At 38.8% G+C, this 25,723-nt stretch overlaps 1 protein-coding gene across 15 annotated transcripts in view; it reads right to left on the reverse strand.

Moving 5' to 3' along the window:
- Positions 1-25,723, reverse strand: part of Dock3 (dedicator of cytokinesis 3) — a 351,959-nt gene that overhangs the window by 214,853 nt on the left and 111,383 nt on the right. For all 15 annotated transcript variants that reach the window (XM_076575472.1, XM_076575468.1, XM_076575464.1 and 12 more), the window contains one exon: positions 19,513-19,609. In XM_076575472.1, coding sequence (XP_076431587.1) covers positions 19,513-19,609 — 97 coding nt within the window. The remainder of the gene's footprint in view (positions 1-19,512; positions 19,610-25,723) is intronic.

Here is a 25,723-nt window from a genome sequence, read left to right on the forward strand (position 1 = left end):
CTAAGTCTAATTTGTTTTCTCTTAAAAGTCTGTCTTTCCTCCTAGGGGAAAAACACCTGAATCCTTTAAATTAAATGTTAAACAATTCACCCCTTCCAAAGTGAATTCTCAAGTTCATCATTAACAGAAACATGAGAGCATTCCCTGTCTTCCTACTACTGACTGTCCCTCTAGACTTTAGTAATTCTTTAACAATATACCATAGTGGGTAAGGGATACTAGATACAGGGTCAAGAACGCTTGATGCTCTATCTTAACTGCCAATCATAGTAATCTGGGTGAAATTTACTAATTAGCTTCTGTGGTAATCCTTGGTTTTTTCATTTGGGGGAAGAAGGAAAGAGGGTGCGAGAGAAAGAAATGAGAATGAATCTATCTGCATCTGTAGTTATTATCACACTTCTGTTTTGTTCTTTCTCCAGTAGACACTGCTCTGGACCTGGCCTCAAAATATCACCTAGTTTGCAAGATGAGCTTCTAAGCAATGACCACCAACCCTTGCCCTTGTGTCTTACTTATAAGCACCCCTACCCAACAATAATGCTTCTTAACACCCAAATGGTAATCACAATCTTGTTGTATCGCATACTTCCTTTATATTTTAACTACTTATGTACATAATTCCTTTTTAAAGTTTGGCTCATTTTTATCTGTTTTTAAGAAATGTCATATGCAGAAATTCTTTATCTTCCTGATGAAATGAACCTTTACTTCTGAAGAGCATGCTGCTCTGAAGAGGGTAAACAAGTCATTTGTAGTTGTTTTTATTTAAAGTGAGATAGTTACTGATGAAGTCTTAGATCTAAACTTAAAAGGCTATCAACAGTCAGACAAACTACAAAGTACAATATAAGATGTGCCAAATGTAACACAAATCTTCTATGGTCTTTTTTTTTTTTTTTTTTTTTTTTTTTTTTTTTTTTGAGACAGGGTTTCTATGTGCAGCTTTGGAGCCTGTCCTGGAACTCCCTCTGTAGACCAGGATGGCTTCGAACTCACAGAGATCCACCTGCTCTGCCTCCTGAGTGCTGGGATTAAAGGTGTGTGCCACCACTGCCCAGTCCTTAGATGGTCTTTTAATTTTAAAAAAAAAAAAAAGAGGCAGATATTGGGATGAAAGCTGAAAGATCAGAGAAGCAGAACAAGCCACAGCCAACCTCACCTCGCCAACTCCTCAGCTGATCTTGTTTCCTCAGACTGAAAGCCTCTGAGTCCTCACCCGAATGGATCTCAGCTGAACTGCTTAAAAGCCTCTAGTTCTTGGTCCTCACACCTTATATACCTTTCTGCTTCCTGCCATCACTTCCTGGGATTAAAGGCCTGTGTCCTTCCCAACCAAAGACTTGAGATCGCAAGTGCCAGGATTAAAGGTGTGTGTCACCATGCCTGGCTCTTGTGTGCTTCCCAGTGTGGCCTTGAACTCACAGAGATCCAGATGGATCTCTGCCTCCTGAATGATAGGATTAAAGGCATGCGTGCCACCACTGCCTGGCCTCTATGTCTAATCTAGTGGCTGTTTTGTTCTCTGATCCCCAGGAAAGCTTTATATAATAAAGCTTTATATACTCTTCATCCCCTGTACCATCTCTGCTCAACTGTAGGTGGTAGGACACTAGGCCCCGAGAGGGTGAAGACTGCCAACAGATGCCTAGCAGAGCTCTGAACGCAACTAATACAGACCTCCAGTTCTCATCTTCATGCTGCCAGTGCCTTGCTGGAGCACTGGCAACAAGTCCTCACCACCCAGGATCATGCCTAGTCTACAGGTATCCTGCCTGGGTGCCTGTGGGCTGATGCCCGTCCTATCCTAGCCTCTCTGTCCTCTTTTAAGGCAAGCAAGTATTCACGTTCATCTCTGGCTGGTGACCCAAAAGGCCCATGGGCTCAGGTGCAGAGAACAAGTTTGGTCCTCTGCCACTCTAGTGAGCCCAGGACCTTGAGCTCTACCTTAGCAGAATCCTGTGTGTAGCAGAGGTAGTTCTGGGACATTCCGTTTGCTGAAGGCCTGTGAGTCCTTCCTACCCGCACCTATCTGAACCGAGGATGTCAATGTGGCCAGTTTTCCCTGTTGCTCCACATGTGCTCCCCTGGGGCTTACTCCTGGATGCCCAACAGCATGGGATTCCCCCAACCACTGCTTGTTATTTCTGTGGTAACAAAATGTTTTCTACTGAAAAAAATATATAAATATATTGCACAATATATAAAAACTATAAACTATATATAATTTACAGTATAAAAAAGCTATAAATTAGTAATAATAAGGCATTTTCAGTTATCAAAAAAGTACATATGTTTATACATAACTATATGCTGGTGCAAAAGCACAGCTGTCATTTCTAAGTAACCATGAGCTCATTTATTCTGGAGCCAAATATGAATGACCTTGGCACAGGATTTTCCACATTTTAGTTGTACCTTAATTTCCTTCAGCAATGTTTTGGTTTTTAGTGTACAAATTTTCCACTTTCCTGGCTAACTTTATTCACTAGTATTTTATTATTTTTGATGTTATTATCAATGGGATTGTTTTCTTAATTTCCTTTTCAGATAATCTATTAGTTTTATAGAAGTGTAGATGACTTTGGTATGTTCTTCCTATCCTATAACTTTAGTGGATTTGTCGGTTAATTCTGAGGTGTATGTATACACACAGTCACCAGAGATTTCTACTTACACTTCTCTAAAAACAGATAGTTTGCTCTTTTTCCTACTTGAGTGCCTTTAATTTTTCTCTTCATTCATTATTTAGTCTTAGGAGGTTATACATTTCTGGGGATTTATCTACTTCAATTTTGCTAATTCACTAGCACATAGATAATCATAATATGTTCTTATCTTTTTACTAGTAGCATTAGATGTAATACATTTTTCAGTTCTGACACTATTTACTGTAATTTTTGAGAGGGTCTTATTATGTAGCCCATGAGGCTGACCTCCGATTCACAATGATCCTGCCTCAGCTCTTATGTGCTGGGATTACATGCAACGAGCACTATGCAATGGCCCTGGTTTTATATATATGAAGAGTGTTCTCTCAAATGGCTCATTTCACCTTTTCAGAATACATTAGTTTCTTGAAATGGATTTTAATTTCTCTCTTGCTTTTTCTGTTTGTTTGTTTGTTTGTTTTGAGACAGCGTTTCTCTGTGTAGCTTTGGAGCCTTTCCTGGAACTCACTCTGTAGCCCAGGCTGGCCTCGAACTCACAGAGATCTGCCTACCTCTGCCTCCTGAGTGCTGGGGTTAAAGGCGTGCACCACCACTGCCCAGCTTTCCTCTTGCTTTTATGTTTGAAAACTTTATCAAACTTCATCAACATTTTTTTTTTTACTATTTTGTTGTCTGTTTAATGCAGGATCTCAGTATACAGCCCTGGCTCACCTAGAACTCCCTACATAGAACAGTCTGGCATTAAACTCACAGAGATCCTCCTACTTCTGCCTCCTGAGAGATTAAAGTTGTACACTACCATGCCCCCAGCTAATTTTTTTTTCCTGCTGGTTTTCTAATGTCTATATATCTGAATTTCATAAACTACATATATGTAAGATTGTGACTATCCCAGATAAAACTGAAAAACAAAAAAAATCTATGAAAAATACCAAACCACACAAAGAACGACTAAACTGATCTAGCTCAAAGACAAGACAAACCTAAATGACAGATTAGTTAGAAATCTGTTAGTGCAGAGAATCTCAACATGAGCCAGACTATGACAAACCAGAAGAGGAAGCAGTTCCTGCATCTCCTGCCATATCTGATTAGTAGAACATCAGAAAACAGCATCATTAGAGGTTACTATGGTAAGACACCTAGCCATATAGGACACATGAACATACATGTTTCAACATGGATTCTAGAGAACACAAGTCCACATTCCCAAGAGGTGGGGTGTGTGGTTTGTGGTCATTTGGTGGGTTATGGATGTTTGTCATCATTTAGTGGGGATGTAGGAATATAGGATAAAAAGACAACTATTTATTTCAAATCGTTTACATTGGTAAGGATTTTGGCATAGTGATACAAATTTAAAGGTATTTTTGTTATACTGTATGTATGTTTCTACTCATTTGGGATATTCTGCTTATGCAGCTCATTTAAAAATGTAATCTAGCCGGGCGGTGGTGGCGCACGCCTTTAATCCCAGCACTCGGGAGGCAGAGCCAGGCGGATCTCTGTGAGTTCGAGGCCAGCCTGGGCTACCAAGTGAGCTCCAGGAAAGGCGCAAAGCTACACAGAGAAACCCTGTCTCGAAAAACCAAAAAAAAAAAAAAAAAAAATGTAATCTATAATTAAGACATGCAGGTTAGTAGTCATCTATAATAATCAAATTTGTAGTCATGTTAGCTCTGTTTTCAAGATTAAACAGATATATTTTAGATAGATAGGTGCTCTTCAAATGCTTCAGAGACCTACAGAATATAGCATTTAAGATGTTTAATAACCCAAGGCTTCTCATGACAGTGAGACGTCTGCTCCTGGCAGCACCAATCTGCTTCATAAAAGGATGATGGGCACCAAAGAACCTCTATATGGAGTTTACTTTTAATGTGGCAAAGCTAGCCATTTGGGCAAGAAACTGTCCTTGCCTTGACTGTTGACAGTATACTGTCCAAACTGGACATGCAGGACACAAAGAAAAGTGACTGTCTAACTATGCCAAAACAAGGTGGGACAATCCTTCAAAATTCCTGCTTCATAAAAATGTCTGCCACATATTTTGTAGGACACAAAGGAAAAAGATGTCAAACTTTGCCAAGACAAGGAGGACAGCCCTTCAAAATTCCTGCTTCATAGAAAAGTCTGCCAGATATTCTAGGCCTGTAGACCAAAGAGGGATGCCCCAACATTGCAGAGGAAATTGGGGTGACTGTCCAGGCAGCCAAATGTCTCTGTCATTTCTATAGTTTTGGAAGTGGCTTGCACTGTACATTCTATTTACTCAGTATTATATCCTTCTGTGGTCTTGAAGACTAGATGGTTATAGTTAGAGCTTCCTTAGCTATATAGAAAGTAATTAGGTACAAAACTTTGAACTCATTAAGATAGGATAGATAATAATTTCTCTGAACTTGCAAATAGAAATGGACTAGGTATTATAAATATAATTCTTACTTGATAATTGTTCTTACTGTTCTTACTACGGTTAAAGTTAAATCCTTTTTTTTTTTAGAAAGAAATGGGGAATTGGAATATTGCTTTAACTATGTAAAGATGTGTTCCATTTGTTTATGCTGCATTTGTTTAATTATGTAAAAATGTGTTGCTGTTTTACCTTGTCTGCCTAAGGCACCTGATTGGTTTAATAAAAAGATGAAAGGCCAATAAGTAATCAGGAGAGGAATAAGCAGGCTGAAAGGCAGAGAGTATAAGTAATAGAAATAGATTGGAGGAGAAGGAGGAGGAAAGAATGAGGGAGAAAAAGAGGGAGATGCCTGGAGTCAGCTAGCCACCAGCCAGCCAGACACAGAACAGGACATACAGAAGGAAAGGTAAAAAGCCCTGAGGCAAAACACAGATGAAGCCAAACAGATTAAGTTATAAAAGCTAGCAAGAAACAAGCCTAAGCTAAGGCTGGGCATTAATTAAGTAATAAGTCTCCATGTCATGATTTGGGAGCTGGTTGGTGGCCCAAAAGAAAGCCTGATGCAAAAGGCATCCTATGGGACAAAAGAGGAACACTCCTCCATTGTGGGTGAGAGTGCAAACTTACATAGCTACTATGTAAATCAATATGGTAGTTCCTCATAAAATTGGGAATCAATATACCTCGAGACCTAGCTATCCTATTCCTGGGCATATACCCAAAGAACACTCCATCCTAGCACAAGGACACTTGTTCAACTATGTTCACAGCAGCTTTATTCATAATAGCCAGAAACTAGAAACAACCTAGATGTCCTTCAACCAAAGAATGGATAAAGAAAATGTGCTAAATTTACATAATGGAGTATTACTCAGCTGTTAAAAATGGTATCATGAAATTTGCAGGCAAATAAATGGAACTAGAAAAAAAATTATCCTGAGTGAGGTAACTCAGACCTAGAAAGACAAACATGGTATATACTCACTTATAAGTGAATATTAGCTGTTAAGTAAATGATAATCATGCTACAAACCACAGACTCAGAGGGGCTAAGTAACAAGGAAGGCTTAAAGGGGGACACATGTATCTCCCTGAGAAGGAGAAACAGAACAGATTTTATGAGTAGATTGGGGGCAAGTGGGAATGGGAACAGGAGGAATCAGGTGTGGGGATACTGTGAAAGACAATGGGAATTCAAAGCAATTGGGGGGCAGTGTGGAAACCTAGTGAAATAGAAACTCCCTGGAATCTACAAGGGTGAACCTAGAGAAGACTCTTAGTCATGGAAGATACAGATCCTGAACTGGCCATCTTCTGTAACCACGAAAGGCTTCCAGTGGTGGGACTGGGACATTAATCCAGTCACAAAACCTTCAACCTACAATTTACCCTGCAAAATGTGCTGAGGTAAAAGTGGCACAGAACTTGTGGGAGTGGCCAATCAACTTGAGGGTCAAACTTGAGGCCCATGCCACGAGAGGGAGCCCATGCCTGACACTGTCTGTATGGCCAGGAACCAGAGGCTGAAGACCTCAGAAACGTAGGATAGAACCAAACACGACTGAAAAAAATCAATAAAACAATTCCTAATGATATTCTGCTATACTCACAGATCAGTGCCTAGCCCAATCATCATCATCGAGGCTTCATCCAGCAACTGATGGGAGCAGATGCATGAACTATAGCCAAACATTAGGCAGAGTTCCGGGAACCCAGTAGAAGAAGGTGAGGAAGGATTGACTATAGGAGCCAGAGGGGTTGATGATACCAGGAAAACATGGCCCACAGAATCAACTAAGCAGGGCTTATGGGGGCTTACAGAGACTGAGCCAACAATTACAGAGCCTGTATGGATCTGAGCTAGGTCATCTACATATGTGTTATGGTTGTGTACCTTGGTGTTCTTAAGGAACTCTTAACGGTAGCCCATTCCCACTTGACTGTCTCTGACTCTTCTGCTTGCTCTTGAGACTCTTTTCATCCTACCAGGTTGCCTTGTCAAGCCTTGATATGAGGGTTTGTGCCTAGTCTTACTGTAACTTGTTATATTGTGTTGATATCCCTGGGAGACCTGGTCTCTTTTGAAGGGAAGCAAAGTAGGAGTGGATCTGGGGAAGAGGGTAGGTATGAGGGAGGATTGGGAGTAGTGGAGGAAGGGAAACTGTGGTCAAATATGATGTATGAGAGAAGAATAAATTGAAAAAAGATAACATACACAAGCTATACATACCATTTTGCATTCTGCCACTTTGTATGAGTGATCAAATTACTTCATATCCTTGACAAAAATTGGTACTGTTATATTTTTATAGTTGTGTGGTATTGTAATTTTAACTTTTTTTCTCCGGGATGCTAATAGTATTGAATAGTTTTAGTGTGCTTATTTGCCACTTCTGTAATCTCTTCAATCAATTTGCTAGGGTTTTAAAACTCTGTAAAACCTTTCTTTCATATTAAAGAAGCATCTCAGAAACCTCTGACTTAGATTCACTCTCTTCTAAATGATGTCCCTCTACTTTACCTACTTAAAAACTCCCTCATTATAAACTTCAGGTGTGTGAAGAAAACCTCCAAGATGCTCTGCCTTTACACACATAGTTCATGCAAACAGTCAATTTTTCTCTCATATGCACATGGAAAACTGTCCCCTGAAACCAGCATACATGCCTCATTATTTCAACTGCAATCGTTTTAATTTTTCCATTATCTTTAACTCCAAGCATCATGTTGCTTTTTTGAACAATAAAGTTAACATTACTACTATCTTCAAGAAAATGCTTAATTTCTCTTCCTGCCTTCATTTTTTCTTTGACCAACCACCACCACCGAAGCCATTTCACTGAGTTACACTGAGAAATCTGGAAATGAATGTAGAAATAAAGACAACTGCTTTTCAAATAAAGACATTCGAGATGACTCTGAGTGGGCCCTAAGCTTAAAACATCAATAGTACTGGCACCTATCGCACGTTGTGTGGTGTAATTTCTTTTAAGTGTATCTGCTCACCTGACATAGTGAAACAATGTTGCAACTGTTTACAGGGAAATCAGCAAGTCCAAATTAACTTCTGAAACTCAACAAATTTTCCAAATACTCATCAAATAGAAATATTTTTTAAATATTTATATGCTTAGTAAAATATTCTAGAATAAAATAGTTTAAAACATGAATATTTTTAAAAAGCCACAAGATCTGAGTTTCCCTAATCTAAAGGAAAGACTTAAAATATTTTGAAACTGAACCAACTTAATAATATGTAAATATAAATGTCTACAGTAACATATATATTCAAGAAACTACATAAAAGAATAATCTGGGCTTCTTTATCATATAGATGTTGCATAAATTCTAAATGGTCTTATAATAAAAAACCTGGAGCCAGATATTGGGCTAAATGCTGAAAAATCAGAGAAACAAAGGAACAGCCACAGCTACTTCTTACCTCACCAACTGGACGAATCCTCTGACTGAATGTCTCTGAGTCCTCAGCCAAAAGGAGTACAGCTGAAAGGGTAGCTTTAGTTCCTGTCTCCTCATGCCTTATATACCTTTCTCTGCCCAGCTATATCACTTCCTTTCTAGTGCTGGGATTAATTGCTTATATGCTTTCCAAATACTGGTAGCAAAGACATGGGATCTCAAGTGCTGGGATTAAAGGTGTGTGAATCCCAAATACTGGGATTAAAGGTGTGTGCCACCACTACCTGGCTCTGTTTCTCTCCTAGACTGAATCAATCATGTAGTCCAGGGTGGATTTGAACTCACAGAGATCCAGATGGATCTCTGCCTCCCAAGTGCTAGGATTAAAGGTGTGTGTGCCACCACTTCGTGGCCTCTATGTTTAATCTAGTGGCTGGCTCTGTCCTCTGATCCTCAGGCAACCTTTATTTGATACCCATATATCATTACATATGGTTTGTTGGGTGTTGGGTTTTTTGTTTGTTTGTTTGTTTGTTTTGACTCCAGGTCCTCAGGTGTCAATGAAATGGCTCTGTAGACAGAGGTCTGATGAGCTGAGTTTGAGTTCCAGGACCCACATAGTAGAAGTGAAGAACTGACTCCTGTAAGTTGGCCTCTGACCTCAACACATACACAAGGGCCCTCATATATCCACTGATAGATAAGACAGGCACACATATATATGTACACAAACATAAACACACATACACACAACAAATAAACAAAATGTAATTTTTAAAGATTTTAAAGAACTTAGGTCTGATTAATCTAGAATTAACTGTTATCCAAAGCAAAACTCGAGGTATTTAATTAGAATACAAAAGCCATTCTGCAAATTCAGACAAACTGTCTTCTTCATGTTATTAAGGTCATAAACTCAACATTCTATTTCCTCCTCTGCAAGTGACCATGGGCACAAAATTAAAGTTCTCTGCAAAAAGATAATGCCAACTCCCTTGCTGCTAGGATAGAAGATGGTCACTTTGCTTAGGGGTAGCAAAAAGATTGATGAGTTAATTTCTAGTAAAATCAGCTTCTTTGCAGAATGTGAAGGAGATACAAATGATTGTAAAGAGCATTTGTATTATGCTCTTTTTTATACATGTTATTTTATTAGCCCTTCATATATGATAGTGACATGATTTGTGAAGCAACTTGAAACAAGACTACACTATTGCTCCTTTCAAAACAACACATTGTGGGCAATCTGCAAGGAAATAAAGAAATTGAAACAAATTAGCACCCAACAACAAACCTGAAGACTCAGCAAATACTCTGTATTTCAAAAATACTTTTCAGACCCAGCATGGGGCACACACTTGGGAGGGAGAAGTAAATCCCAGTGAGTTCAAGACCAACCTGGTCTGCAAAGTAAACTCCAGAACAGCCAGGTCTACATAATGATAACACAATAACTAAAAAATTATTAAAAACATCTCTCTATAGTTTACATAAGCTTCTTCTTTCAAACACAAACATCCAATGGTCAAGAACTACATAAAAACTAAAATTATTTGGCTACTATAACTATAGTTATCCTACTATAGAATAGTAATATGGAGGTTCCTTTACAAAACTAAAAGTAGCACTATATGACCCAGCCATACCACGACTAGGTATTTACTCAAAACATTCTAAAGCAGCATACAACAGGATATCTGCATATGTATGTTTAACCATGGTCTATTCATAATAGCCAAGTTATAGAACCAGCAACCTAGATACCTACCAATAGATGGATGAAGAAAATGTAATGTATAATGAAAGACCCTAGCCCTTCAGGCTTACACCCCCCAAGCCTCAGGAAAAGAGAAACTTCAAGCACCAGGAAATGAGAAACTAAAAATCTAGTTCCAAGGGCAACCTGACTTAGCCATTGTTCAATCTCCCCTACAACCATATAATAATGTAAAGAGATTTCTGTTAAGAGATGTACTCAACTGTGATTGGGATACTTGCAGGTATTCCAGGAAGGACCACAGTGACCTTTGTGTAAACTCCACTCCTGCACTGATACCCCCCCTTGAGGTTTCAGGAAGAATGTACCTGTTGATGTAACTGTACCCACTCTGTGATCACTCTGTACCCAGACCATGATCTTGTGAAACGAAATTGTATGGGAATTGTAATCTTATGGCTTTTGTGGGTTTTTCCTTTAAAAGCCCCCATGGGACTGCAGTAAGATGCGGCTCTTGCTCTTAGGAGCAGAGTTTGCCCTTCTATATAGAAGCTTAAATAAAAACCTCTTGCTATTGCATCAACTGGACTGGAGTCTGGGTTCTTGGGGCACCCACTCGAGACCTCCAGATTTTGGGGTCCAACAATAAATACACATATACATACATACACAATGATATTCTAGTAAGCCATAAGCAAGAATGAAATTTTAGCATTTTCAGAAAACTGGATGGAACTGCAGGTTACATTACAGAAAATAAAAAGACTGCATGCTTCCTCTCATGTGGAATCTAGAATATTTTTTGAAACACAAACGTGAAAGATGATGTGTCCCAGCCTTCTGCTAAAGTATCTGAGAAATACACTGGATAGCTGGAAAACAACCAACCTATGAGGTGGGGGACAGCAGAAAAACAGTTTTTGGTAACAAAGAAAGAAAAGAAACTTCAGAAAACAGGACAGGGCTAAGGCAAGTTCAATTGTAAAGGATCAGAACTGCTGCTTGTGAGAAAGTTGGAGACTCAGAAAATCTGCACTTAGTGATATACAATATCATATAATATATATAAAATTTATCAGTGATATATAATTCAAAGAAGGGGGAAGAAGGAGAGTGGGGGAAGAGGTGACCCAAAAGCTTCTAGAGGCATGGCAGAAGGAGAGGAGAATGATGGGAAAATCCTCTCAGTATTCAACGAGAAGTGGAAAGAGGCCATTTTTGGTTTTTTGTTGTTTGTTTGTTTGTTTTTTAAGGAACCAATCACAGATCCCCCCCTCTCCTCCCTCCTCCCACCCCTCCTAACTTCTCCCCTCAACCCATGCCCCATTCCCTCCTCCAACAAGGCAAGGTCTCCCATGGGGAGTACATTCAGGAGGTCCAAGCCCCTTCCCCTACATCAAGGCTGTGTAAGGTGTCCCATCATAGGTAGTGAGCTCCAAAAAGCCAGGTCATGCACCAGGGACGGATCCTAATCCTATTGCCAGGGGGACCCTTAAGTAGGTCAAGCTACATAACTGTCTTGTTTATGCAGAAAGCCTAGTCCAGTCCCATGGAGGCACCATAGCTGTTGGTCTAAAGTTCATGAGTTCCCACTAGTTTGGTTTGGTCATCTCTGTACATTTCCCCATCATGACCTTGATGCCCCTTGCTCATGGAATTCCTCTTCTCTCCCTTTGACTGAACTCCTGGAGCTCAGCCTGGTACTTGGCTGTGGATCTCTGCATCTGCTTCCATCAGTTACTGGATGAAGGCTCTATGATGATAGTTAGGGTACTCACTGATCTGATTACTGATCAGTTCAGGCATCCTTTCCACTGTTGCTAGTAGTCTAAGCTAGAATCATCCTTGTAGATTCCTGGGAACCTCCCCAGCACCTGACCTCTCCCCATCCCTATATCATCTCCACACATCATGGTATCTCCCTCACTGCTCCCCCATTCTGTCCCTGCTCCAGCTTGACTATCCCATTCCTTCATGTTCTCATCCCCCATCTCCCACCCTCCATCGCCCCTGCTATCCCCAGTTTACTCATGTAGATCTCCTCTATTTCCCCTTCCCAGGGCTATCCATGAATTCTTCTTAGGGTTCTCCTTGTTAGCTAGCTTCTCTGGAGCTGTGGGTTGTAATCTGGTTATCCTTTGCTTTATTTACATCTAGTATTCACGTATGAGTGAGTACATTATATGTTTGTCCTTCTGAGTCTGGGTTACCTCACTCAGGATATTTTCTAGTTCCATCCATTTGCCTACAAATTTCAAATTTCATGATGTTATTGTTTTTTACTGCTGAGTAATACTCCATTGTGTATATGTACCATTTTCTTTTTAAAATTTTTTTTGTTGTTGTTTTTTGTTTTTCGAGACAGGGTTTCTCTGTGTAGCTTTGTGCCTTTCCTGGAACTCACTTGGCAGCCCAGGCTGGCCTTGAACTCACAGAGATCCGCCTGGCTCTGCCTCCCGAATGCTGGGATTAAAGGCGTGCACCACCACCCCCCCGGCTAAATAATTTTTTATTAAAAGATCTTCTATTCATTTTATATACCAACCACAGGCTCCCCTGTCCTCCCTCCTCCCACCCCACCCCCCAGCCTTCACCTTCAACCTACCTCCCATTCCCACCTCCTCCAAGGCAAGGTCTCCTATGGGGAGTCAGCAGAGCCTGGTACATTCAATTGAGACAGGTCCAAGCCCCTCCTCCCTGCACCAAGGCTGTGCAAAGTGTCTCACCATAGGCACTAGGTTCCAAAAAGCCAGCTCATGCACTAGGGACAGGTCTTGAGATTACTGCCTGGGGGCCCCCTATACAGTTCAAGCTAAACAACTGTCTTGCTTATCCAGAGGGCCTAGTCCAGTACCATGAGGACTCCTCAGCTATTGGTCCACAGTTCATGCGTTTCCACTAGTTTGGCTAGTTGCCTCTGTACTTTGCTCTCAATATCTCTTGTTCATAGAATCCCTCTTCTCTCTCATTGATTGGACTCCTGGAGCTCCCCCTGGGATGCGGCCGTGGATCTCTGCATCTGCTTCTATCGTACCACATTTTCTTTATCCATTCTTCAGTTGAGGGGCATCTATGTTGTTTACAGGTTCTGGCTACTACGAATAATACTGATATGAACACAGCTGAGCATGTGTCCTTGTTGTATGACTGAGCATTCCTTGGGTATATGCCCAAGAGTGATATAGCTGGGTCTTGTAGGAAGTAGGAAGTAGTCTGGAACGCATTGGCACAGGAAACCACTTCCTAAATATAACACCAGTAGCACAGACACTGAGAGCGACAATTAAAATAAATGGAACCTCCTTAAGCTGAGAAGCTTCTGTAAGGCAAAGGACATGGTCAATAAGACAAAACGACAGCCTACAGAATGGGAAAAGATCTTCACCAACTCCACATCTGACAGAGGGCTGATCTCCAAAATATATAAAGAATTCAAGAAACTAGACATCAAAATACCAAATAATCCAATCAAAAAATGGGCTACAGAGCTAAACAGAGAATTCTTAACAGAAGAAGCCTTTTTTTTTTGTTTGTTTGTTTTTGTTTTTGGAGACAGGGTTTCTCTATGAAGCTTTACGCCTTTCCTGGAACTCACTTGGTAGCCCAGGCTGGCCTCGAACTCACAGAGATCCGCCTGGCTCTGCCTCCCAAGTGCTGGGATTAAAAGTATGCATCACTGCCGCCCGGCTAGAAGAAGCCATTTTTAAAAGACCCTTCCCTGTAGAGTCAGCAACTAGGTAGCTCTAGAGACAAAGAATTTATCTTCAGAGCTAACTCTGGAAACCTAGAACAGGTGTCATGGGACAAAACAAATGAGATCTGACCTATAGAATATCTCTACATAAAGAACATGGATTATCCTATATTGGTGGTCTCCCTCCTCAGCCTCCTAAGCTCTGGATTGATCTTAGGTTGTTTGGCTGCATTTCTTTACCTTTTTTTTCTTCTTTCATTCTACTTTAGTTGGAACTGCCTTATTTCTTCCATTTGTCTTTACTGTTCATCACTTCATTGTACTCTCTGTCTTTTTTTTCTCCCTGCTGCTCTAATTCTAACCACCAGTCTTACTCTCCGTATTTCCTTTCCATTTCTGTGCTTAGAGACTAACATGTTAGTGCAAAGCCATACCATCTTTGCAACTTCACCCTTTCCCTCTTTACATTGGTTATTCTTTTTATTTTACTGGTAGGCCTATTCACAGGTTGTCATTGGTTCATTGACTTTTAAGATAATACTGGAGCCGGGCACAGTGGTACACACCTTTATTCCTAGCACTCAGGAGGCAGAGGTAGACAGATTTCTGAGTGGGAGATCAGCCTGGTCTACACAGAGAAATACGAGGACTACCAGTACTACACAAAGAGACTTTATCCCAAAAAATAAAATTCCCACATATGGTAAAGAGTCCAAATCATTGTGGAGATCTAGATAGGAGTCCCAAATATGTGACCTGGTGGATTAGCTACATGTCCAGTCAAATAGATTAGTCATGAAAATAATCAGCATGCCATCATATGTAAATAGTATGACACCAAGCTTGGACAGATCCATAAGATATAAAGAAGTTAAAGAAACAAGTGATTCAGACTCTTCAATGCCAAAACCTGTTTTCACTGCTTCCTCTCCTTTAATCCATGCCTATTGGCCTCCTAGGATGTTCCTTGTGGCCAGTTAACTAAGAAAGAAAAATACTGAAGCCTGTCACAGAGACAAAGAGATGGATCTACACAGTATGTTTGTACTACTACAAAATGGGGATGTTGAAGCATACTATAGTTCACTGAAGGAGCGGTCTACCGGAGAATGATGCAAAATACCCTCCTGGTGAACAGAAGTTTGAGTGGTGTTTGGGTCATTCATTGTGTCTGATGTGAGTTTCAGAAATAAACATAGACACTGATTCATGAGAAGTTTTAAAGGTTTTGATGGTAAGAAGACTGGAAAGAAGATGAATGAAGACCAGTAAAGGAAATATAGGGTAAAAGGAATATGCATGGACCTCTCTGCTGTAAAGTAACATTAACTTGAAGACATTCAAAGTACTACTCACCACAATAATGAAGGAAAATAACACATCCCATGAGTATAAATAATCTTTTTCTCCTTAGCTAGCTTAGTGCTTGCTCAATAAGACCATAGCAAGGTGGCCAGGGAGGCAGGGACAAAAGCCACCCACAACCTCAGCAACATTGATTTCTCCTTAATGAAGGTGGTATGGCTAATGCTTCTAATGAGTGTTGAATCTAACAACAGCAAAAGCCAGTCCTCAGTCCTTGGTAAGACATTATTTCTCTTGGGAACCTAGTGAAAAGGAGATTAACTTCGATTTTTTATGATAAGGAAATACAGATCCAACTTTACTGAATAGGCATATTCTACATATACAGTTGTCTTCTTCAGTAATCATGCTTCCAGTATTACTTACTATCCATGGACTCTCATAATACCTTATCCCCACACTCATGGAATGCGTGGATGATTACAAATGATGAGGGAACTGCAGCAATGAGATTATGCCTGTAGAATTGATTGGTCATTAACTGATCATGAAACTACATTCTATTCCACAGTCAGAACACAAGTGTTGGAAAATCAAGGCATCAAGTAGGAATAGACCTACTCAACATCATTCCAATTGCTCATTTATAGACTTTTAAAATTCTCAGCTTAGAAACTTTGAACTTTGTTAGCTTATAGATATTAGTATTTATGAGCAGTTCATGTTTAAAATAAGAGTCACAAGAATTGCTATGATATCCCAGCACTTATGAGGCTGAGACAGGAGGATCAGAAGTTCAGAGCCAAGCAGTGCTACTTAGTAAGTTTCAGGACAGCCTTGGCTAGACAGCAAAACCCTAACTAAAAAGTAAAACACACACACACACACACACACACACACACACACACACACACACACACCAAGGACCAAATCTTGTGAGTCAGAAAAATCCATATAAAATGTATAAACATGATATAACTGTACATTTATTAAATTCTTTTAATTTTTGTACTGTAAATTTCACTTAATTGATTTAACAATAGCCAGAAATACTTTAGTTTCTTAGCATATCTTGCATAGAAGTGGTAATAGGAGTAGTTTCAAAGCCTAGCACAGACTACGATAACTTTTTAAAATTAAGAATAAAAGTAATTTGGGGAAATAAATACCTTGTTTAGCAATATTGATGATCAGCAATGATTAGATTGTTTTAGGAAAAAAAGGAAAAAGATAACTTTTGGATGGCTTCAAGTGAACTTATACTTTTTACTTTTTTTGTTTGTTTGTTTTCAAGACAGGGTTTCACTATGTAGCTCTGGCTGTCCTGGAGCCCACCATGTAGAGCAAGGTGTCCTCAAACTCACAGAAATAACAGCTGCCTCTGCCTCCAGAGTGCTGGAATTAAAGGTGTGTGCCACCACACCTAGCTGACAATTTTGTTTTGACAGAAAAACATAATTAGGAATTTTCTACAAATGAAAGCTCTCAGATAATCTTTATGTAAAAATAAGACTACTGAACAGGAGGTTGTGTCTCAGATAGATGAGGTTTTTCTATTTCAATTCATGTATATATGTATGTATGCATCATATTGTCCAAATAACCTCCTTATATAAATGAAACCCATTTTATTATCTTCATTTATTTCTATATACAGGAAACCTTCTCAAGTGATAGGACTTCTTTGCCACTAAATATCATATGCATTAGTAAATACAGAATTCTATAAACATAACTTTACCCATTGAGTGTACCTTGTATTGCCACTGTACATTGTCATGGTCAGGAAATGGATATTTTTACAATATGGTTACAGAAATCCCTCTCACCATATTAGTCAGGTCATTAGTAAGCAGTTCCTTAAACCTTAACAGTCACATTTCAGCTTCAATAAACCTCCTTCAGTCACTGGACTTCCTCACTTTGAGGATGTTATATAAGCAGAATCACAGTATATTCAACTCGATGAATTGTATGAATTTTATGTCTTGAGATCAATTCAGATTGCTGAAAGGTACCATTAATTTTTTAAATATCTTTTAGTTTTCTATTGTATAAATCAAAATAAACAATTGGAAAGCTTTGAAATCACACATAAAGTTATCTTTTTCTTCTTTTCAAAAACAACCTAATTTTGGCTGATCATCAATATTTCCAGACAAGGACAAGGTATTTATTTCCCACTGTAAAACATTTGGTGTTTTGCCAGTTTTGTCCTTTTAAAAAGGGTTTTATGAACATTCATGAACTGGTTTTTAAGTAAATTAAGTTTTCATTTCTCTAGAGTAAATACACAAAGCTGGGTCATTTATTAAATCCATGTTTCATGTTATAAGAAAATAAAAAAATTCCAAATACCTGTATCATTTTACATTTTCATCAGCAATACAGAAGAGAACATGAGCCACATCTCTGCCATGACTTGGTATTAGCAGTATTTGTTATTTCATTTATTCAGATAGGTATATATTTTACTGCAGCCTTGCTTTGCATTAGTCTAATGGTTAATGACAAGGAAAATATTCATGTGATTACTGGGTATCTACATACACTCCCTTAATGAAGTCTCCTTTTTGTATTTTTTGGCAATTATACAACTGAATAATTTCATTATTTTCAGCTTAGAGAATGTTTTATATATTTTAAATACATCTCTTTTTACAGATGTGTGATTTGAGTTTTTTTCTAGTCTATAGTTTTATCTTTTTCATTTACCACAGTGGTTTACAAAGCAAAACTTTTTAGGTTTTATTGTCTACTCTGTCAAGTTGTTCTTTGTGAGCTATGTTTTGATAACCCTAGCCAGTCCCTTCCCTTCTTTACCCTATCTCTGAAGTCTCCTGGTATATGGTTTCTTTGTTCTGTCCAGGAGTCTCTGGTGCAATACTACTATCAGCAAACAACAACAACAAACTACTTGCAAGGATATGGAGAAAAGGTAACTATAAACATAGCTGGTAGGCATAAAAATCAGCCCAGTCAAAACAGTGCTAAAGACAAATGTGTTTATTCCATCTTGTCTAAAATTCAAACCTAAAAACAAATTATGTTTGGCTCATTTTGTTCAGAATTCAAATTCTGCTACTTATTTCTAGTGTATAACTATGAACATCTTATCATTCTCTATTCTGTGTCTAAATGGGCTTATTTTTTTCTTTTTTTGTTTTATTTTATTTTATTATTTTGTTTTATTTTATTTATTTTATTTCTTTTGTTTGTTTGTTGTTTGTTTTTCGAGACAGGGTTTCTCTGTGTAGCTTTGACACCTTTCCTGGAACTCACTCTGTAGCCCAGGCTGGCCTCGAACTCACGGAGATCCACCTGCCTCTGTCTCCCAAGTGCTGGGATTAAAGGCGTGCGCCACCACTGCCCGGCTTCTTTAATTTTATTTTGGATTTTGTTATCCCTAAAAGCCAAGGTACTGAAAGCCTGGTTCCTCTCACTGAGAGGATCCACTCACTGAGAGAAAAGAGGATCATGACAAGCTCTGACCCACTTCATAGATTATCCACTGACAGATCATGAAGTTAGAGAAGTGGGCCTGACTGAAGAAGTCAGTCATCAGAAAAGTGCCTTTGAATAGTATATCCTGGATTTGGCACCTTCCAGTCCACTTCTTTTTGCCTGCAATCTGCCATTTTCTTCCACTGTATTCTTTCTGCCAGGATGCATTATTATGCTCAGGCCAAATGCAATGGAGCTAAGGGGACCATGAACTGAAAGGGCTAAAACCATGGCCTGTAGTAAATCTCCCTTTTTTGAAAAGATTCCCCTTTCTTTCTTTTAAGTTGTCTTGTCACAGAGATGACAAGTAACGAACATAGGTTTCTAATAAATGTTTAATGAATTGCTCAACAACAAAGTGTTACATATGATACATTCATTAAGTAGTACAAGAAACCATTAATACAATTTCTTGGCCTAAATCACTATTAGGATGATAAACAATAAAAATTGGGAAATTCCCGAGTGTTTTAATCATTCAGTAAACACCTGTTTATAAAAGCATATATGAACATGCAACTTATAAGATTCACAGTTTTGGAACTTAAATTCTAATGATCAAAATAGGGCAAAGGTGCTGCATGTCTTAAAATATGAAAACTGTGCTCTGTTTAGGTTAAAAAAAATTAGTTTGTTACATACCAACTGATAATCAGAACATATATTTAGAAACTGGAAACATTTTAAAATTTCAAACTGAAGAACTGACACCAAGGCAGATTTTCCTTTCACTTGGTACAACAGAACTTTACAGCAGCTCATGAAGTGATTATGAACTACTTACCACATACAGTTGTTTCCACAGACTGGCCCATTCCTGTAGAGTTGCTGTAACTTCTGTCACGATAGAATCTTCCAGTGGAACCACGGTTTCATACTGCCTAAAAACAAAAATCACCACAGCCACATTATCTAAACTCAAATTTTAAAATCATGAAAACATAAAGAGAAACACAGCTAACTATTCAGACACCTTTATATAGTGATAGCATACAATGGTGTAACTGGGCTAAATTAATGTAAAAATATTTGGTTTTGTTACATAATTTCCAACTGCTTTTAGAAAAGATGCCTAGAGGCCGGGCGGTGGTGGCACACGCCTTTAATCCCAGCACTCAGGAGGCAGAGGCAGGCGGATCTCCATGAGTTCTAGGCCAGCCTGGTCTACAGAGCAAGATCCAGGAAAGGCGCAAAGCTATACAAAGAAAACTTGTCTTGAAAAGAAAGAAAGAAAAGAAAGAAAGAAAAGAAAAGAAAGAAAGAAAGAAAGAAAGAAAGAAAGAAAGAAAGAAAGAAAGAAAGAAAGAAAGAAAGAAAAGCTGCCTAGAAAACATTGAGATTTTTTTGTTTGTTTTGATTTTTTAGCATCACCTTAAAACATTAAGTTTTTTTTTTTTCTAGAAAAACTGTAACACTACAAAATTCTTGCTTAGTGTAGTAGTTTTAATGTAATTAACCTCCATAATCTCATAGGAAGTAGCATTATTAGAAGATGTGGCTTTGTTGGAGTGGGTATGGCCTTGTTGGAAGTGTGTCACTGGGGGGACAGGCTTTGAATTTTCCTATGCTCAGGATACCACCCAGGGTTGCAGTTGACTTCCTGACGACTGCAAGATGTAGGACTCTCAGCTATTTCTCCAGTACCACAACTGCCTGCATGCTGCCATATTTCCCACCATGATGATGACGGACTGAATCTCTGAAATTGTAAGCCGCCACCTCAATTAAATGTTTTCCTTGTAAGAGTTGCCATGGTCATAGTGTCTCTTCACAGCAATAGAAACCTACTAAGACACTTAAGTAATTTAAAAAAAAAATTCTGTAATGCAAAGTAGCTCTTTGCTAAAAGAGCTAAAAGGATTCAAAGTCCCTAGCACAAATGCTTAGTGATGGTATTCTTCTCCTTAAGCCAGGCAAGTAAGATTGGAGAAGGTGACTTTACATTCAAAACAGAAATGGGAAAACAAAATGGAAAGCTTCAAGGAACACATACACAAAAATTAAAATGATACAACTGAAGTAATAAAATAACATGCTAATAATCAATACCAAATAAATGAAGATTTATGAATTTCAGAAAAACATTTCAAAATGACTATGCTAAGAAATTTAAATTAGCTAAAATGGAAAACAAGAGTTGACTGGCAGGGCTTGGCATTTGTGAGGGTGATCCAGGTTAACGGCATGAAAGAGAGAGTGAAAGGGGAGGCCCATTCATATAAGAGTAACATGCCGTAAGACTTAGACCCTGCTGGATAGGGCATTTTCTTACTAGACAAAGTAGCTTCCCATTATATAAAGCTAAAAGACCACAGAGATTACATAACCCCAATTAAAGGTTTCAGCAGGCAATGGCATTAATGAATTAAGCTCGAAACTATAGGATTTGTTTAGCTGCCATTTGAACAAATGATCTTTGTGGTGGTATTGTGTTCCCCAAAATATTGTGTACCCTAATAAACTTATCTGGGGTCTGAGACAGAACAGCCACTAGATACAAAGGCTAGAAAATGGTGGCACTCACACCTTTAATCCTAGCATTCCAGAGATAGAAATCCCTCTGGATCTCTGTGAGTTCAAGGCCACATTGGAAATGGCCAGGCATGGTGACTCACGCCTTTAATCCCAGAAAGTGAGCCTTTAATCCCAGGGAGTGGTGGTAGAAAGCAGAAAGGTATATAAGGCGTGAGGACCAGAAACTAGAAGCTTTTAGCTAGTTAAGCTTCAGGCTTTCGAGCAGCAGTTCAGCTGAGAGCCATTGGGATGAGGACACAGAAGCTTCCAGTCTGAGGAAACAAGACCAGCTGAGAAGTTGGCCAGGTGAGGTTAGCTGTGGCTTGTTCTGCCTCTCTGATCTTCCAGTGTTCACCCCAATATCTGGCTCAGGTTTGATTTTATTCACAAGAACTTTTAAGAATCCTGCTACAGATCTTAAGTAGAGATTAAGTCCCAAAAGGTCTTCTGCAGGGAATGTAACTTAACAGTACTGTGTTCATTCAGGACCTGCAAGGTAAGTCTAAATAAGGCAAATATCAAATGTGCCTGTTAATCTACTATAGATATATTTAGGCAATAAGGAAATAGTCTATTTTGTCTTCAACTTTAATAAAAAAAAAAAAACCCTGACCTAGAATAAAAAAAGAAAAAACAAGCAAGTCAATGAAATAAGGGAGATGGTGTACAAACAAATGAGAAACTTGGGGAGTGGGAGTGTGGCTCAGTGGTAGAGTGCTTGTTTAGCACATCAATGGTCCTGAGTTTCATCTTCAACAGATTTTTTTAAAATTTTAAAATAAGCTTTACAAGATAGACAAAAGAAATGAAGAGAAAGAAAAGAATACTATTAGTTCTTAAGTTGAAGAAATCCTAGAGTCTACCGAAATGAACCTGTTAGAACTAATAAATTAATTTGGTAAAGTGGCAGGAGACAAAACCAGTATACCAGTACCATATTTATAATTAGCATTTAGCTATGTAAAAATAAATTTTGAAAATATCACTTTCAATGGTTGAGAATGTAACTTGATGATAAGAGCATTTTCATAAAGTATGTGAGATCTAATGCCTAATACCACAAAAATTTATAGTAGCATCAAAAGTAACATAACTTAAGGAATATGAACACATTTCTAATAAAAAATACATGAGACAGACACAAACAGATGCATTAAAATATCCAAACTCAATAATCATACAAAAAATTCAATCAAAACCACGATGAGATATTACTTCACACCTTTTAGGAAGCTATATCAAACAGCCAAAAGGTAAGAAGTAATGAGAAAAATATGAAAAAAAGAGAGCCCTTTTATACCTGCTGGTAGAAATGTAAATAGTTATAGCAATTATGGAAAACAATAGAGAGGTTCTTCAAAAAATAAAAATGAATCACCAGATGACTTAACAATTTCACTTCTGAATACATATCCAAAGGAAATTAAATCACTATCTCAAAGAAATATTTACTCTCCTCAGTCTACTGACACATCCTTCATAACAGGCAAGATATAAAAAAAATATTAAAAAGTTTGTCAATGGCTAATGAGATGGCTCAGTAAGTAAAATGTTTGCCACACAGCATGAAAACCAAAGTTTGGTCATAGAACTCAAAAAGCTAGATGTGGAGGCATGTGCTTTCAATTCCAGCACTGGAGAAGCAGAGACAGGTGGATCCCAGAGCTTGCTGTCTTGCCAGCCTTGCGTAATTGGTGAACCCCTGGTCTCAATGAGAGACCTTGTCTCAAAAAATAAGGTAGTCTGCTGCACTGGAATATTTAGATCTTGCTGTTATAGGATACCTGGGATGATTCCTAATGATAATTCTGTTATACTCATAGATTGGTACCTAACCCAACAGTCATTAGAGAGGCTTCATCCAGCAATTGATAGGAAGCAGATGCAGAGATCCACAGCCAAACATTTAGCAGAGCTTAAAGAACCCAGCAGAAACCCAGGGTTTGCAGGAGCCAATGGAGTCAAGGACACCACAAGGAAACCCACAGAATCACTAACCTGGGCTCATAGGGGCTCACAGAGACTGAACCAACAACCAGGAGCCTGCACAGGACTGACCTAGGCCCTCTGCATGTTAGTTGTGTAGCTTGGTTTTCTTATGGGACTCCTAACCATGAGTGTAGGGACTATCTTTAACTCTGTTGCCTGCTATTGGGACCCTTTCCTCCTACCAGGTTGCCTCATGCAGCCTTAATGGGAGATGAGGTGCCTAGGCTCACTGCAATGTGATATACCATGGCTGGCTGATATCCATGGGAGGCCTGCACTTTTCTGCAGAGAAACGGAGGAGGAGGAGAAGAAGGAGAAGGAGTGGATGAAGTGGGGAAAGAGAGGAAGTGGAAGGAAGGGACTGGGAGGAAAGGGGGAAGGGGAAACTGCATTTGGGATGTAAAGACAAAATAAATAAATAAATAAAATGACAAAAAAAGAAAAAAACCAAAAAAGGTTATTAGCTCCTAAGGAGCAGTACCAGAGGTTGATCTCTGGCCCCACACATGCACTTGTATACACACAAACAGCTCGAACACACACAGAGGTCAAGAGATGAATAAAGAAAATGTAGTGTATACATATTAACAGAACTTTACTCAGCCTTAAAAAGAATAATATCCTAACATTTGTGACAACATGCAGGACCTGAAAAATATTATGCTAAATGAAATAAGTCAGAAAAAGATAGACATTGCCTATACTTAAGGGAGCTATAAAAGACAAATTAACAGAAACAAGGTACAAAGCTGATTTTCCAAGAATGAAGAAAATGGGGAAATTCAATTATAAGATGAATAAACTCCAGAGACCTAATGGCTGGCATGGTTACTGAGGAATCTGGATGCAGACATCTATGGCTAGGCCCCTGGTGGAGCGCTGGGAGTCTAATTAGTGAAAAAGAGGAGGGTTTATATGAGCAAGAATTGTTGAAACCAAGGTTGGATAAAGCACAGGGACAAATAACCAAATGAATGGAAACACATGAACTATGAACCAAAGGCTGAGGGGCCGCCAACTGGATCAGGCCCTCTGAATAGGTGAGACAGTTGATTGGCTTGATCTGTTTGGGAGGCATCTAGGCAGTGGTACCAGGTCCTGGGCTCGTTGCATGAGTTAGCTGCTTGAAACCTGGGAATTATACAGGGACGCTTGGCTCAATCTGGGAGGAGGGGACTGGACCTTCCTGGACTGAGTCTATCAGATCGATCCCAGTCCTTGGGGGAGACCTTGATCTGGAGAAGGTGGGAATGGGAGGTGTGCTGGGGGGAAGGGGAGGGAGACAGGAAGGGAGAGAACAAGGGAATCTGTGGCTATTATGTAGAACTGAATAGTATTGTAAAATAAATAATAAAAAAATATTAAACAGGAAAAAAACGAAACTAAGAGAATAATACAGAAAATAATACCTTGTAAACTTCAACTTTGCTGAAAGATTTTTTTATTTTCAAAGATTTTATTATTTTTTATTTTTGTTTATTTATCTTTTAAAAAGTTTTTTCATTTTACATATCAATCCCAGTTCCCCCTCCCTCCACTTCTCCAGGCCTCCCACCTCCCCCCATTCCACCCACCATCCACTCCTCAGAGAGGGTAAGGCCTCCCTCTGGGAGTCAATGAAGTCTGGCATATTAAGTTGAAGCAGGACCAAGCTCCTCCCGCTGTGTCAAGGCTGAGCAAGGTGTCTTGCCCTAGGCAATGTGTTTCAAAAAGCCACGGCTGGCTGGGCAGTGGTGGCGCACGCCTTTAATTCCAGCACTCAGGAGGCAGAGCCAGGCGGATCTCTGTGAGTTCGAGGCCAGCCTGGATTACCAAGTGAGTTCCAGGAAAAGCTGCAAAGCTACACAGAGAAACCCTGTCTCGAAAAAACAAAACAAACAAAAAAAAAAAACAAAAACAAAAAAAAAAAAAGAAAGAAAGAAAAGAAAAGGAAAGAAAAAAAGAAAAAAAAAGCCACGGCTGAAATTTTTTTAAAGTATTCTTTTTTCTAGCCACACACAAATAACTTAATGATATGAGGCGACAGACATTAATTATCTTGGTTCTGATAATCATTTCACAGTGTACACTTTAAATATACACGGTTACACATTAATAAAACTTCAAGAAAAATGTCATAGATTTCATACTAAAGAATTAAAGGAGAAAAACAACAATAAAATATAAATCTACTTTTCCTGCCAGCACCAAGCTAGCAAACCCCAGCTAGGAATCAATCAAACTACGACTACAAAAGTTCTGAAATTAGAATGTTTTAACTGGATTTTTAAATTAGCAAGACATAGTGATTTCAGATAAGAAAATCAAGAATAAATGTCATTCTTGATAAAATCTACTGAATGAGGACATCTTTTACTTTTTTTTCAAGCTAGAATAACTTGATGAAAATGAATAACTGAAAGCAAATGACAATTTTGGAAGTTAATTCTATACACTGTCTTAAGAATGTTGCAGAGATGTGTGTGACAGTTGTGTAGCTTGGTCTGTTTGTG

The sequence above is a fragment of the Peromyscus maniculatus genome, chromosome 7 (assembly GCF_049852395.1).
Source record: "Peromyscus maniculatus bairdii isolate BWxNUB_F1_BW_parent chromosome 7, HU_Pman_BW_mat_3.1, whole genome shotgun sequence".
In the NCBI taxonomy this organism is placed as follows: Eukaryota; Metazoa; Chordata; class Mammalia; order Rodentia; family Cricetidae; genus Peromyscus; species Peromyscus maniculatus.